The 16,648-nt window shown below is 39.5% G+C and overlaps 1 protein-coding gene across 5 annotated transcripts in view; it reads left to right on the top strand.

The window, feature by feature from the left end:
• flr (actin-interacting protein 1 flr) overlaps positions 1-16,648 on the top strand; it is a 38,057-nt gene that overhangs the window by 963 nt on the left and 20,446 nt on the right. For all 5 annotated transcript variants that reach the window (XM_045751333.2, XM_045751332.2, XM_069330072.1 and 2 more), the window contains exons 2-8: positions 1,779-1,900; positions 4,397-4,487; positions 6,587-6,734; positions 9,271-9,454; positions 10,973-11,128; positions 12,037-12,270; positions 13,568-13,670. In XM_045751333.2, the coding sequence (XP_045607289.1) occupies positions 1,779-1,900; positions 4,397-4,487; positions 6,587-6,734; positions 9,271-9,454; positions 10,973-11,128; positions 12,037-12,270; positions 13,568-13,670 (1,038 nt within the window). The remainder of the gene's footprint in view (positions 1-1,778; positions 1,901-4,396; positions 4,488-6,586; positions 6,735-9,270; positions 9,455-10,972; positions 11,129-12,036; positions 12,271-13,567; positions 13,671-16,648) is intronic.

Genomic DNA, 16,648 nt, shown 5'->3' with positions numbered 1-16,648 from the left:
CAAGAGGATGAAAGGTATTAGTAAGAGTTTTGAGTTCAGATATGAAGGGAAGGCATAGTACAGTGCTACTAGTGTTGGAAGCAGGTTTAGGATGAAAGAAATTGTTAAGTGTGAGAGTAGACACAGTTGATGAAATGCAAAGGGTAACCAAGGCCAGAGAAGAATTTGTAGATAAAGGCAATTTCAGAATCAAGAAACTGAGGGTCGCTGATATGTAGAGCGCGGAGGAAGAGAGAGAGACGAGGACACTTTTCTTAACAGAAGGAGGATGGTAGGAAAAGAAGTGAATGTACATGCCACTATGCATAGGTTTACACTAGACAGAGAAAGAGAACCCAGACACAGAGCTGTGAACGTGAACGTCAAGAAAAGGAAGGAGGGAATTAGATTCCCACTCAACTTTGAAATGGATAGAAGGAGCCAGATTGTTAAGAAAGGAAAGGCTGGAAAAGACTAAGGTCATGAGGCCATAAAGCAAAAATGTCATCAACATAGCGAAGTCAGAGAGAGGGACAAGTATCAATAGAAGGAAGAAAAACAGTTTCGAAGTATTCCAGTAGTAGAAATTAGCAAGAACAGGGGAGAGAGAGGCACCCATAGTGACACCGAAAGTTTGAGTGTAATATTTACCGTTGAAAGAGAAAGAGTTAGTCAATAGAGTCTAATGAGTTCAAGGAAAATGGCCGTAGGGAGTGGGAGAGGAAAAAGGCCCTCAGTCACCTTATGTCTAAGGAAAGAGAACATCATCGAGAGGAACATTAGTGAACGAGACTAAGCATCTTACAGGATGGCTGCAGGCGCAATCTTTCTATGAAGTCCTGAGAGTGACGAAGGTGGGCAGGAGAAAAAGTGCCAAGGTAAGGCCCCAGAGTTTTAGCGAGCCAGGAGGCAAGAGGATAACCGACAGAGACCCGTGAAGAAATGATAGGACAAAGAGGAAATAAACATATTCCCTGTCATAAACATCAATGTGTACATGTTTATGCTTCATTATGTAACACTCAAAAGCTCCAGGGTATGTGATAGTCACTGAAGCAATTTGTGACACAGGGCAGCGATGCACTCTTTTGCACCATGTTGATTACTTTCCATGCCTTTGGCCAGCTTTGTGTGTTCTCACTCTCAGCGCACTCATGTTGGCCTCATACATGCTTTCCAGTGGCTGATATGTATTCAGCTTAATGTAACAGAAAGCCTTCTTTGAAAGTCAATCTGTCTGACACAACATGAAACAGTGTTGGTCTGATAATGCCTCTCTGGTTATGACATGAGTGTCCTTGTTGAACTTTGTTAGTAATTTTGTCAAAACATTGTTGGTCTATGTCCTGAATTCACCATGTACCTATTGTAACTGTTCATGATTACATCAGCAAGGTGGAAAAACAATTAATTGGTCCACCTCAGAGTTTTATGTACACTCACCAGTATCGGCCATTATGTCAGTTACAAATCAAGCACATATTTCTTATAGCCCATGACACAATCTGCTTGTATATTGGCCGTGTTGTCGCTTTGTTGGCCTTGGTCAGGATTCAACAAGCATTTATGCATGTACTTGCAAACCTGTATATCTCTTCTCAATCTTTAACAACTGTGTTTACTTTTTTTAAACAGTTTACGAGCATTGAAACTTCCCAATCAAATGTTATTTTTATATACAGCCTCCTAGTGCTTCAGAGCTCATAAACTGTTTAATGCATGTAAACAAAGCCCCTAAAGATTGACAAAAGATGTACCAACTGGTACTGTAGGAGCTCATGAATGATCCTCATTTACAGTGTCCATCTGGGCGTCCCTGCCCCGCACACAGAGAGGACAACCCATTGTTTTGGGTGTAGATCCTAAAGGAAAGAAGCTCCTTTACGGTCATGGAAACTCTGTGATTATCCGTGATATTGAGGTAAGCATCATCTTTTTATTGCCATTACTGTATTTTATGGCATGTAAAATAATTTTTTTTATGTATTGTACTTCATATATATTTTATTTAGGAGCCAGGTAAGTAATGTACACTGTAATAGCAGGCCCATGCTCTTGATGAAAGATAGCTATGAGTAGAAAACTAAATAAACAGGTATGGAAAGTGGAAAACTTTCCACACATGGCTGTCTTCCATCAAGAGCACATCACAGTACAGTGGAAATTATAAAGAGCAGTGGAACTATGGAGCACCATAAACCGAAGATTCGTACACCAAAATCAAAATTTCCCATAAGAAATTATGTAAATTGAATTAATCCATTCCACACTCAAAAAATAATTTAAAAATACATTTTATACAGAATATTACTTATATTTTTTTTTACGGCACTTTACCTTTATTGAGGATTTGTTGGCATATGGAAGATGGTAAGGAGGAGAGGTGGTAATGTTTGGAAGGGGAATCCCCCTTTCGTTATATACATCAGGCAGTTAGGACATTTCTGGGGTACTCCATTTTGTAGGCATACCACTGGACCTGGTTGTGGCTTACTGTTGTTTGTGGGCAGTCCGCAGCTCCCAGACTGCCAGCCAGTCCCCCAAGATTTACACCCATTACTGAGCTGTTTACAAGTTATTCTTATTAGTGCTGATCAGTGTGAGTGTGGGGGTTATTCAGTTACATGAACCTGATGATAACAACACTACTCTCATGAGTTCTCATAAATCATGTATCAGCACTTATGTTTGTTAAACTACATGGACCTTCTCCTAGTTCAGTGGAATCCTGAGCCATATGCCATATGATGGCTGTGGTACCACAGATCGGCAGATGACACCGGGGGGGAAAAAAGAAAAGAGTTGCTTCAGATCCTTGAAAACATCTTGCACCTGGCACTTTGTGGAAACTATTGAAAAATTTCTCACTAGTTGTATTTTGTGAGCACTAAGTATTATAAATTCTTAAATTGATAAATACATGATTGATGAGTTTTCTATATTTGTTTGATGATAATATTTATTTTATTAGCGAGTACAAACATGAAATACTTAATCGTGTGACATACAGTACATAGAAACAGGATAGGAAATGACAGGCTTTTGTCAGATGCACCAGAGCCCTGGCACCTATAAATATGGCACTGCACCCCTGGGTACATACAAATACAAATAGGTGAAGAGTAAGATGTAAAGGAGTGAAAAGTAAGGCCTTACTATTCTTTTTATTGCAATGGGCCAGGTTGGAGACCCTGAAGCCGAGAATCTGAACTGTATTAATACCTGTCTACACATTCCTGGAAGGTGGGAGATATTTGTGGGAGGGTCTGGTGTGGGGGATGGGGAGGGGAGATGGATGTAGCAGGGATGTGGTGTGACCACACCCAGTCTGTGATTGTCCGCCTTCCCGCCCGAACACCCGCCCAAGCCCGCCTACCCACCTGAACCCACCAAAGACCTCCCTCTTCCCAAACCCCACCCAGCCAGCCTGCCCAGCAACTCAGCTAGCCCACCCACCCATTAACTTACCCAGCCAGCCTGCTCACCAATCAGCTACCAGTCCATCCATCTATCCACACTGCCTTCCAGCTGGCCACCAATCCATCCACCCAGCCACCTGCTAGCTAGCCCCCCCCACCCACCTGCTAGCTAGCCCCCCCCCCCCCCTCCACACCAGTCAGCCACCAATCCATTCATCCACCCACCCACCCCGTTCTGCCCACCCACCTGCTAACCTTGCCTGCCAGCCATCCTATTTCCCACCCTCCCTGTCAGCCATCCCATTTCCCACCCACCCTGCCTGCCTGCCCGCCTGTCAGCCATCACTGACACAATGCGTGCATTTGGAGCCGACATGGTGCACAGATGTTCCTTGATTGTACAGATGTGTCCAAGAAAGTCACAATGAACACAACAGCCTCGTGACAAATCAAAACAATGGGAACAATGGTCCTTGAACGTGTGATGTCAGAGTAGAAGGCACTAGAGTGGTGGCACCCGACACAGTCAGTGTCTAGTTTTTGGCAAACTAGGCCATCTAACCACCCCGGGCTGGCGTGAGGCCTAGCGGACCACTTCCTTGCTTCCCGAACTTAGCTCGTGAAGCGTGAAACCCCAACCCCGATCGTGAAACTGGAACTTTCGGATAACTTAAGTTCGCAAACCAAGTGGCTGTCTGTACAAAATAATCTAATAGTCTGTTTAGTGAGGTGCTATGTACTGAGACTGGTAAGAGGTGATGTTGCTGCTGGCTGCTGTTTTGTGAGAATGATCTAGATCCATCCTCGCATGGCTTTATATAGTAATGTTTTATGTCTAGCTGATGTAGCTGTACTAGTACTTGGTCATGGCACTGATGTGGCCAACTCAGTATTTTGATGAAGATGTTACAGTACTGTATGTAGTTTTTCATCTAACTCGGCTGTTCATAATGCTTTAATGATTTTAAATACCTAACGAGTTCATGTTAATTTTTCAGGATCCAGCTATTGCTGATGTGTACACAGAGCACTCAATCCAAGTCAATGTGGCACAGTATGCTCCCTCAGGATTTTACATCTGCTCAGGTGGTGAGTTTAGCATTCACAGTGCAATGGTTTTGTAATGTTGCATCTAAATTTTGAGGGTTATATTGGAGAATTGATAAATTAGATAAACAGTGATACAGTAGAGCATCTGTAATACAGAACAATATGGTCCAATTTAAATCTGTACACTTATGTTTATAGATGTAGTACTGTAAAGTACAAAAGAATGAAATAAAAATTTGCTTTTTAGGATACACAAATAAAATGTTAATACTGTACCGTATTAAAGTTAACTGGGTTCTAACATAATACATATAAATTTTAACTCAAATGTAAAAGGTTTTAATGTGGGGAAGTCAGTGTGACTGCTGGAAAAATAAACTTATTAATTTCCTATATTTTTTTTTTTATCTCTTGGAGGAAGAGACTTCGGAACATTTACAAAATGACTAATTTGATGTAGAAGAGTTATGGCTGCGGAGTGAGGAGGCTGGTTGAGGAGTATAATGGAGGAGTATTGCTAACACTTTAAAACTCAAAGTTCAGAATTTTAAATGTCATCCAAAAATTATAGTACTGTACAATACTGTAATTATATAGCTATGGATGGAACTACAAAAATGGACTATCTTAGCATAGTCCATAAAGGCTGTTAGGTGTTCGGGTGTTGGCCTACCTCGACGACTGCTGGTTTGGCCTCCCAGTCAGTCCGCTTGTCTGCTAGCCAGGGATCTGGTTCTTTCTCAGCTCACTGGGTTCGGGTTCTTGGTGAACTGGAGGAAGTCCCATCTGGTTCCCTCCCAGGTTCGGACCTGGCTGGGCCTCGTGTGGGACTCTCAGACCGCTTCCTTGTCTCTTCCTCCGGAGTCTTTTCTGCAGCTGCGGTCCCGCTTGTGCCTGTTTCTGGGGGCTCCCGCGTCTCCCGGCGGTTGCTCGAGGGTCTGTGCGGGAGCCTGAACTTCGCGATGCTAGTCTACCCGCTGGGTCAGGTTTGGCTTCGTCGGCTGTTCTGGTTCCTTCGGGGACGTCCCTTCCGCCTCTCTCGCGATCGCTGGGTTCGGACCCCGGGGGCTTTGCGTCGGTAACTACGTCACCGGCTTCCTCTTCTGTTTTTTCGGGGTTCAGTGCTGTGGGGCCTACCCAAGCCCTCGCTCGAGGTGTTCACGGACGCGCCGTCTCTTGGCTGTGGCTTTGTGACCAGTGCTCACCAGGCCGGCCAGGGTCGGTGGGGTTCGTCTTTCCGTCGAGCCCACAGCACAGTGCGGGAGTTCGTGGCGGTGTGGTTTGCTCTTCGGAAGATTCGAGTCGCCCAAGGGACGACTTGAACCCATACTGCCAGGAGCATTCTGCTGGCGTACAGGATCCCTTAACCGCTCGACCAGAATGAGGTGATTTGATAAAATGCCGTGCCCAAGATTACCAACCGAGTGCCGGCGGGGGGATGAAAATAGCCTCGGCTACCATCCTCTTTTGTCCGGTCGTGTTGGTCGAGCGGTTAAGGGATCCTGTACACCAGCAGAGTGCTCCTGGCAGTATGGGTTCGAGTCACTTCTGGGGTGTGAGTTTTCAGATGTGTGTGTAATTACCTAAGTGTAGTTACAGGATGAGAGCTACGCTCGTGGTGTCCCGTCTTCCCAGCACTCTTTGTCATATAACGCTTTGAAACTACTGACGGTCTTGACCTCCACCACCTTCTCACCATATATGTATGTATGTATGTATGTATGTATGTATGTATGTATGTATGTATGTATGTATGTATGTATGTATGTATATATATATATATATATATATATATATATATATATATATATATATATATATATATATATATATATATATATATATATATATATATATATATATATATATATATATATATATATATATATATATATATATATATATATATATATATATATATATATATATATATATATATATATATATATATATATATATATATATATATATATATATATATATATATATATATATATATATATATATATATATATAAATAAAAAGTACATGCATATAAATTTTTAAATTATAATTAAGAAATGTATAGTAGAGAGTAGTTTTTGAAGATGATACAGTATTACATAATTCAGGATGATGTGCTTCTTATCTGGTTTTAGATCAACATGGCAAGGTGCGCATCTGGGACACCATTAACCCCGAACATATTCTCAAGGCAGAGTACCAACCCTTGGGAGGCCCAATTAGGGACATCTGCTGGTCTCAGGACTCCCAGCGGATATGTGTTGTTGGTGAAGGTCGAGGAAAGTGAGTGGATTGGAGCCAAGTTATTGATTCATGTCACCCTTACACCTACCCAACTTATTCAAATTATTTTCTTAATGTCCTATAAGCTGTATAATGTTGTTTTCCTATAGCGCATATACAGTACCACTTGGGTTCTTCCTTTGGTGTGGCTCATTACTGTGATGGCAATATTCTTCATTTTCTCTTTTCTGGGCAGCATTTTAGTAGCTCCTGTGTACTTGTGTTCTGGACCCTTCCATGTCATTGGGTCATGTGGCACTGTGGTAAGTGCATTAGTCACTACATAAAGTTCCTGTGTTCAATTCTTGCAGGAGGACAGAAGTGTTTGGCCAACTTTTTCTTTCATCTGATGCCTTTGTACAACTCGAGGGGCCAGATTCACGAAGTTATGCAAGTACAGTACCTACGAACGTGTACATTTTCCTCAATCTCTGATGGCTTTGGTTACATTTATTAAACATTTTACAAGCATGAAAACTTCCCAATCAACTGTTATTATTTTAAGCAGCCTCCTGCTGCTTCAGAGGTCATTAACTGTATAATAATTGTAAACAAAGCTGCCAAAGATTGAGGAAAGATGTACAAGTTCGTAAGTGCTTGCGTAACTGCTTCGTGAATTCAGGTCCTGGGTACTTAGCTGTAAGTAGATAGATACCCATAAGTTTTGCAACTATTCCTTAACTGTAGCCTCTGTTTAACGCAACAGTAAAATGTGTACTTGGATGAAAAAACGATTGTTCGCGGCAGGGGATCGTATTCCAGGGACCTGCCCGAAACGCTACGCGTATTAGTGGCTGTACAAGAATGTAACAACTCTTGTATATATCTCAAAAAATTTTGGGTTACTTCTTAGGAAGGTCTCTGGGTGGCCTCGATGAGCTAAACAGGGTTTTTGTCCTCAACTATGAGAAACTTATACATCATGCCAGTGTGCCCCATGAGGCATGTATTGTAACTTAGTAATATGTCTTGTCCTCTAATTAATGGAAGGGGAAGCTAAGAGAGCATAATTTGATAAACTACAAAGGTAAATGACTCGGTTTGTCCCTATTTCATTGTGCATGTTGTGTAGGCTATGGCTTGAAGTAGACTCTTACATTGAGCTTAACAGTAAATGGTGTCATTGGTGGATCATATAATCTCTAGTCATGGGAAGCATCAGAGGCTCTCTGTATTTTATATGACAATTCACATTAAGCATCTAACATATACAGTAGTTGTGTGAAGTTGGGGAATAATGCTCTTTTCTTGCTTGAGTTTGATATTGTTGATTCTGTTCTATACTGGTTTGTGTAAAACATATGCTGAAAGGCTGAGTATCTTTTCTGAGAGAAGCCCCTTGTGGCTTTCTGATGCTACTATACTGATATATTGCCAGACTACAAGGTGCCATCAGTCACAGAGTTCTTATTGGCCTTCCGCAGACTAAAAGCCAGAGCCTGGTCGCCAAGAGAGGTGCAGGGATCAGTGGCACTATGAAAAATTGTATGTAAATCTATTCATGTCTGCCACTACCAAGAGAAGGCACCCAGAAAGTCACTGTGTTTATTTTTGTTTACTTTTGTTTACTTTTTTTTTTATTTAATATATTCTTGGTTACAGCAGTCAGTTGTTGCTGTAATGACATGTTGTGATAGCTGAGCCAAGGCCTGGAGCAGAGAGCTTGAGTGAACTTGAGGATAGAGAGAGCGTAGAATGTGGAGCTCGAATATGGTCTGGCTGCTTTGTAGCGAGGCTAAAATATCTTGACTCGTCGAGTGTTACATTGTTGCTGGTGAATTTGATACTTCATGACCCCACCAACTATGGGGTCATGAAGTATCAAATTATACCACAATATCAAATTTTGATATTTTGAGGGCATTTTTCAACCAGCTAGTAGTCTGTTTCGATTCGCCTACCTTTCTGGGTGCCTTCCCCGGTAGAGGGCACGATGATAAACTTTAAATGTAAAGTGTTCATGAGCCATTACTCCCTGTGCCTCTGTGAGAAGGGGCCGGGTTCCAGCTTGCGGTCACTGGTAGGCATACAAGAACTCTGCGACTGCTGACTCCAAGTAGTGTGGTACTTACTCGGTAAGCTAACTAAAGGGATCCTCTGGGGCTCACCCACAGACTGGAGTTTCATTTCATTTAACGTTTTTTTTTTATATTTAACCTTCTTTCGCTACATTGCTCTCCCATTTTTCTCTTAAGCTGTTGCTTACCATAAAGATAATGATGATTTTTGTGTGCATTAGTTAAATATTTATTGTGTTGTTATTGATGTTGTCAGTAATAACTGTAATAGTTTTTCATAAATTTCTACCAGACAGATTTGCCAAAATATTTGTGACATTGTTTTCTAGCCAATAGTATTTTTTTTTTTTTTTTTTACAAGATTTTATTTTTTAGGCATCTGTTGTCTCCCTCTTGTGATATTAATGCAATATAGCAATAAAGTTCATCAACCAAACACTCAATAGAAGATAGCAGTATTTATTTTTCCTTATTGCAATAGAATTTTCTTTTTTGTCTCAACATTTGTTTGTGTCCAGATTTGCGCACGTGTTCATGATGGATACTGGGGCGTCGGTGAAGGGTGATCTGTCTGGTCACACCAAGGCTATAAATTCAGTTTCATGGAAGCCAACTAGGCCATTCCGCATTGCTACTGGGTCGGAGGATAGCAAATCGGCTTTTTTTGAAGGCCCTCCATTTGTTTTCAAGTGTACTAAAAGTGTAAGTTGTTTTATAATTGTTTTTCTTGTGCATACATTCTCTCTACATTTAGCAAGTATTTATGTATATATTTCTTTTCTACACTTATTTCCTTACTATTCTTTCCACTACACAATCATATTAAGCCATTACATGCACATATATTCTTATCATAACATGTATTGCTTTCTTAAACACTATACTGCGCAACCCTCGATATCATGGGGAAAGGGGGTACACCACCCTACATATCGTGTTAGTGCACTCAACACTCTCCCTTCCGAATGTCTCGGCACCAGTTGCAATTGGATATGTAGTCGTAGTCCCCCCAAGCACGAAAAATAATAATTTCATATACAAAAGAACACATCGATACATTATTGTTTCACTAGACACTTTAAACAAAACACCACAGAATACTGGTAATACAGCAACAATAAATATGGGTACTCATCAAGTGTGCAGATGTTTCACCACATATTATCTTGGAATGATGTATTGGTGAGCATGGTGGGGTTAATTTAATTAATTAAAATAACAATATTTTAAAAAATATGCATTCATTAGAAATATAAGAGACATGTATTTGAAGGTACTGTACAGGGGTTGCATATTAAATAAAGCCACTACTCTAATATGTAAAACATTTTGGGCAAACTCTAGAATAATTTTGTATGAGCAGTATAAAGATGACAATGATGAGAGGCATAGGCTTATTGCATTATAGAATCTATAGTTTTAGCAGCAGTAGATATATTATTTAGCATTAGTAATATCAACAACAATATACAAAAGTGTGTTTTTTGTAAAGCCACTAGATTGAAAGGTGTTAGGACATAAAATAAATTGGTAAAAATGTTAATGTTTAATTGGGTAAATACAGTTATAAGCAGGGAGCAAGCTAACATGTATAACTTGAATAAGCAATTTAGCAGATGATATACAATAATTAACTTTAATGATTAGCTTTCATAATTAACTTTAAAGACCTTCTCTCTTCATACCTTTGTAAATACAAGTCCTGTTTCTCTGTTAGAGTTGATAAAGTTCTTATAAGTTAAATTTTGTCTCCAATTAAGTCAGCTGTCCAATTTAGATGTTACTTTATTTACACAACTGCCATACAGGGAGAAAAGATGAGAATATGAATTCCAAAACTGTATCCTAGGAGGATGAATTTGATGCTGAAAACCTCGTTTTTTTTTCTAAAACAGTTTACATTGCCCTGTATATTATCAACACAGGATTACCATATCAACATCTTAGGAGGCAGTGAATAACTAAAGACCATCCTTCTGTCAATTTACACAAAATGTTGTGTAAAATGCAAATCATAAATAGATAAAAAAATGCACACAGTTACAGTGCTGATTCTAGAATTCATCAGTGTTGAACAATTTCCCAATTTGATTGGTTATGAGAGCACATGCCCAGGGAGGCTGGAAAGTATCCTAAAAAAAGGTTAGAAATATTTAGAATAATCGATTTCTTTCATATTTTAATTTGGAAATTTTATATCTCGATTTGTTCTTGTTTCAGGATCATACTAAGTTTGTCCAGAGTGTCCGCTATTCTCCAAATGGCGAGAGGTTTGCTACTGGTGGATTTGATGGCAAGATATTTATTTACAATGGTACTAATGCAGAGCTAGACAAGGAGCTTGGTGATCCAGCACACAAAGGTGGAATATATGCTGTAAGTTGTGATTGTATGCTAGACTCATCTGGAGGAGAGGGAAAGATTAATGATAACTTTGATAACTTTAAGTAAGAAGCTAGATTGTGAATTATTATTTTTTATTAAAAAATCGTCCATTATTTTTCTCCCGAGTCCTAACTTTGGACCGGACTTGCGTCCACTACAAAAATATTTGTATAAAATTCATTTTTTATCCAGTCGACCTAGGGATAGTATCAAAATAAGCGCCTTTAGAATGCGCACAATTTGATACCAAAATGAAAGATGTAACATGAAACTTGATGTCCGAACACTTATATGATTATAAATAGGTTTTTGGTCAAAATTTTAAAATATTTGTTAAAATTCTATATATTGTGCTATTATGTTGGGACTAGTTTTAAAATGCACGCCTTTACGTCACAAACAATTTGATACCAAAATGAAAGATGTAACACAAAAATTTGTCAGAACACTGGAAAGATATAAATAATTTTGTGATGATGAGCTTCCAGAATTAAAATATTTGTTAAAATTCCAGTTATTGCTCTATTATTATGGGACTAGTTTAAAATATGCACATTTTTATTGCGAACAATTTGATACCAAAATGAAAGACGTAACACGAAAATTAATGTTATCAAACTGAACGAGTATAAACATTAAGTTGCAGTGTACAAATTGGTGCTCGTTCACGGGTAACTTTAGGGACGGACGATCATTGGTGCGGTGGTCACGGTACTGTGTACATTTAGGGGTGATCCTAGACGGCATGGGTTCGAATCCTGGCCGGGTCAAAGAGTTCTTAGTGATACATACTAAATATATATATATTTAGTATGTAAGTGAAATCCAGTTTAAAGTGGTCATTTATGCTTTGTGTAAGATGTATTTTTAGGTTTGACTAATTGGAAATGTTGTATTAGGTATCATGGAGCCCAGACAGCAAGCAGCTGCTATCAGCCAGTGGAGACAAGTCGTGCAGGTTGTGGGATGTCGAGACTGGAGATGTGGTGGCAGAGTTCACTATGGGCACAGAGCTGGAGGATCAACAGATGTCTTGCATTTGGGCTGGAAATTACCTGATTTCAGTCTCATTGTCTGGGTTCATTAACTATCTTGACCCAGCCAATCCCACTAAGCCAAAGAGAATTATAAAGGTAAAGTACTTTCTGATTTTGCATCAAATGGCAATTTCATGTTATAATTTAAGTTTATCATTTCTGATTATTCACTACCCAATGTACTTTAATATTAAAGGTTAAAATGCTGTAACACTTGTCATTGTGCAGTGTCTTGTTCATTTCCTTAGCTTTCCTTGCCTTTATGATATGTTCTGTGCCCAACTCATTTAATTGTTAGCTACTCATGTTGTGTATCTGATCTCTGGTAATTGCTTGTATTGTGTTTTGTTCCAGTCTTTTATTTAAATTTAGTCCTCTTATTCAAGTTTTTTCTTGAATTTTTCTTAAAACTTCAGTTGTAAGTAAACTTAATTTGTAGATAACTTTGCCTTTACTTGCAAAAACTTACATACAATTAGTGTAGATTTCATGTTTTTCTTAACACAATTGGCGCCTCTTGTGTTCTCTGTTCGACTAGAGTACCTAAATTGCTTAAGCACTCCACTTTAAATATATGACTCAGTCTTGTATGCTCTTATGCACTCAATGCAATGTATATCCCTAATGAATAATATTTGTACAAGTCAATTTGATCTTGTTACATATGGATGTGGTGACCCCATTACACCCCACTTGTGTACTCGTCCTCGCACCACCCCCTGTACCCACACTGGTACAGGGGGGTGGTGGACTATGCTGGGGACCAATCTTACAAATTCCTCCCTACAGTGGGTAAAATTGTCTGCAGAGCTTCCCAGGCCCTGGAAAGCAGAGATAGGCTCTGTGGAACATTAGAAGAATAAATGAGGAATGAAAGAGGTTGTAAGTGATGAAAGTTAATAAGGTAGGATTCTGGAGGGTGATTATTCACTATTCAGTATGGAGTTAGTGAATCTGCTTAAATGTACAACATTTCATAAGAACATAATAAAGGAAACTGCAGAAGGCCTGGTTTGCCTGTACAATGAAGCTCCTATCCATTCAAACTTATTTATCTATTATATCTATTTTCTCTGTGTAAAAAATGTTAGTATATTTTTTTTCCTGGGTAGTAAGGATTACTAATTGCTTATGTCTCCAAGGTATAGAATGTCCAATATTCTCTCAAACTTTGCTTTTGTGACCAGGAGAGGGATATTTTGAAATTTGCCTATTATAACTGTCCTATCTTGAGATGATTTCTGGGCTTAGCGTCCCCGCGGCCCGGTACTCGACCAGGCCTCCTTTTTGTTACACATCCCCAGGAAGTAGCTCAAGTTCAAGAAGAACCCTTACAAATTTCTCTTATTATTCACTGGATCAGGTCCTGTATATTAATATATGTATCTTTCAGGGACACAACAAGCCCATTACAAGGGTGGCTCTTTCATCTGACTGCAGCAGTCTCTACACAACAGCAGTTGATGGGACTGTTACTGTTTGGGATGTTGCTACTGGTAAATATCATCATACACTTGCCCAAAACCTGATGAGCATTGGCCTGCTGTCTTGGTATTTATTTTCTTTAATTTATTGACACACTGCATGTTTTCATCATGACTGGGAAAACGGGATGTAATTGGATTGTCTTAATCCTTAAACAGCACATCCTTTTGAGTCAAGAAGCGAAAACTATTCAAATTATGTAAAAATTACTTAAAAATGTTAAACAAATCTTCAACTTATTGTCTTCAGGGTCATGAAATTTTCATAAAAATATTTTCAGAAATTGATTTAGATGAATTTTTTAAAAAGAAGAATGTTTTGTTGATAAGGAGAATAGCTCCTATTAACTGGAACTGATGGATAATGCAATAAGGAGATGCAAGCACCTGTCTGATGCACAAAGAAGAATAGTAGTAAGAAGTGCCCACAGAGTGGATATGCAACTGGTGCCTTTATAGCATTGCTGAGTAATATATAACAACACAAATAATAATAAGTATGTTATTATGCTGTATTTTGTTATATATCATATAAATACATTGCCCAATGTTGTTATCAGTTACTTTCATCAATGTCCATAATTTTTTTTTTTTTTTTTTTTTTTTTTTTTTTTTTTTTATCTGATTTTGTTGTAACCTTTACATCCTGGAGAGTGCATACCTGGACCTAACTATGTGAAGATTGAATGAAATTAGTCAACAAATAAATCAGTCACAACTCTCAGAACTTGGGACTAAATTATTTTCGCTGATTTTATCAGATTTCAAACTATTTTCTTTGTCTACTTAGGTTTTTTGATGATTGAGGAGCAGATTAGGGCTTTTTTACTTATATAAGGTATACACTAAATATATCCTCCTAAATCATTATAATTATCCCTATATTTTGTTTTTTTGGGGGGAGTTATTTTTTCTTGACTTCATTTCGACACATTTTGACCTACAACTTTCACATATTTGAGTACGAATTCCAAGCAATGTTTATTAAAACATACAAGTAAATTAACGAATTCAAACTACCTTTATTCATTGTCGATAACTTCAACTTTATCTCTAAAACTAGAGTTTCAACCTTCAGTGGCTTCTAAAATTTCAGTTTCTGACCGATTCTTACCATTTTGACATTGTGTGCTCAGCTGTCTGTTCTACAATCCCTTGAGAATGGATTTTTCATAAACCCTTATCATTTGGAGTTGTACTTTTTTTCTAAATTTGGTGCATATTTCAAATGCCATCTTGACGATTTTTTTTTACAGTAAAGTACAGTGGAACCTCGAGTGATGAGTGGCTCCAGTTATGAGCATTTCGAGTAACGAGCAAGCCACTTGCAGAAAATGTCTTGACTGACGAGCTTTCACTCAATTAACGAGTGTTCCCGCTGGTTCTCGGACACCTCCGACGACAGTTTTGTTGTTGTTTTGCAAGACGAGTTTTCCACATGACGATCTCTGTGCCGGAACGGATGAAACTCGTTAATCGAGGCGCCACTATATTATACTGTATACTGAAAACCTACATTCTAATTTGATGAAAATAAAGATCATATGCCATATGAAAATGAAGATCATATGAGAGCATAATAACACCAAATAAAATATTGGTGATAGTTTAGATTTTTTAATCTGATTTGAAATTTGAAGTTTTCAATATTCAATTTTAGAATTATTTTTTATTTGTTAGAATTCTCTAAAGAACAAAAGTATATATACAATAGATTATGCATGACATCGATGAATATATGAATGTTTATGAATAGCAGTCAGATTACTCATTTTAGTGTCATTGGAATGTTTACTGCCAGAGTATGGATGATGTATTTCACTGTCATTGGAATACTGAAGTTTTAATAATGGTACAGGTATGTATTTCTTAATGACAGTACTCTATAGGAACAAGAGGAGGGCAGAACAATTACCGGTAAGAAATATGACAGGCTTAAGTATGGGACATAAAATGAATGTAGGGACTTGATAATGTCTTTACAGTTTTAAAATCAGTACTTACTAAATTTTGTATGAAGAGAGATCTAGCTGTGGGGGGGGGGCCCACAGCTAGAATGGTGGAGTTGACTACGGTCGTTCAGGTTTGCCTGGGGGGGGGGCGAGTTTGAGCACCTCAATGTGTGCCTGTTCGTCCCTGTCCTTCCTTGTGATGTCGGCCAGGTGCAGCTTCTCTCCTTTTCGGCGTCCCTGGTGGCTGAGGTTTTGTGCACCTGTGGGCATTTGGCTGAGGTCTTGTGCTTCTTTTTCCTACTGAAGCTGTCTTCGGACTGGCTCGGGAAGGATGTGGAGGAACTTGGATCCAGTGTCCGGAAAAACACACTGGCCAGTATCCGGTGTGTTTGCTTCGGCAGCTCAGGCGTCGGCTGCCTTGTTGAATTTGTTTGCACTAATTCTGAAGGTGGTGGTGGGTCTGTTCTTTGCTTCTCACCTCGTGTGCCGACAGGCAGTGCTCGTCTACTCTTTGGAATCTGCACGGGCCCTGGCTCCAAGATTTTCGTCTCCTTTTTGTCCATTGTTGTTTGCAGAATCTGCGGTGGTGCATTTTCTGTAGGTGGCTTCATCTAGTTGCACGCCTATGTCAGATTTGTTGGTTCTCCAGGGGGGGAGGGGTTCCTGCCAGTTCTCAGGGTTCCTTCGGTCGTCATAAGCCAGTAGTGCCAAATTCGGGACCAGCCCCTCCTGCGGAGCCATTGGCGCAGTGATCGCTTTGAGCTTTTGGTCGGGCTGTTGTAGGGGTCGCCGGCCCTTTAGCAGTTCGCCCCGTTGACGAGGGAGCAGGGGGGAGGCTTGGACTGTTTGCTTTTGCCTGGTCCCACGATTTGTGAGCATTTCGGGTCATTTCCTCCGGCCTGCGATGGCGTTGGGTTGTTCTTCCTCCTCCTGGGGGATCAGAGCTGGCAGGGCAAGCCTCTTTCCCTGCACTCTGTCAGGTTATCCTGGAGTGGGTTCATATGGGCATGGTCGAAACAACATCTCTCAGGTGGGTTT

The sequence above is a fragment of the Procambarus clarkii genome, chromosome 23 (assembly GCF_040958095.1).
Source record: "Procambarus clarkii isolate CNS0578487 chromosome 23, FALCON_Pclarkii_2.0, whole genome shotgun sequence".
NCBI classification, from domain to species: Eukaryota; Metazoa; Arthropoda; class Malacostraca; order Decapoda; family Cambaridae; genus Procambarus; species Procambarus clarkii.
Note: the sequence above shows the minus strand (reverse complement) of the source record. Positions and strands in the feature narration are given on the sequence as shown.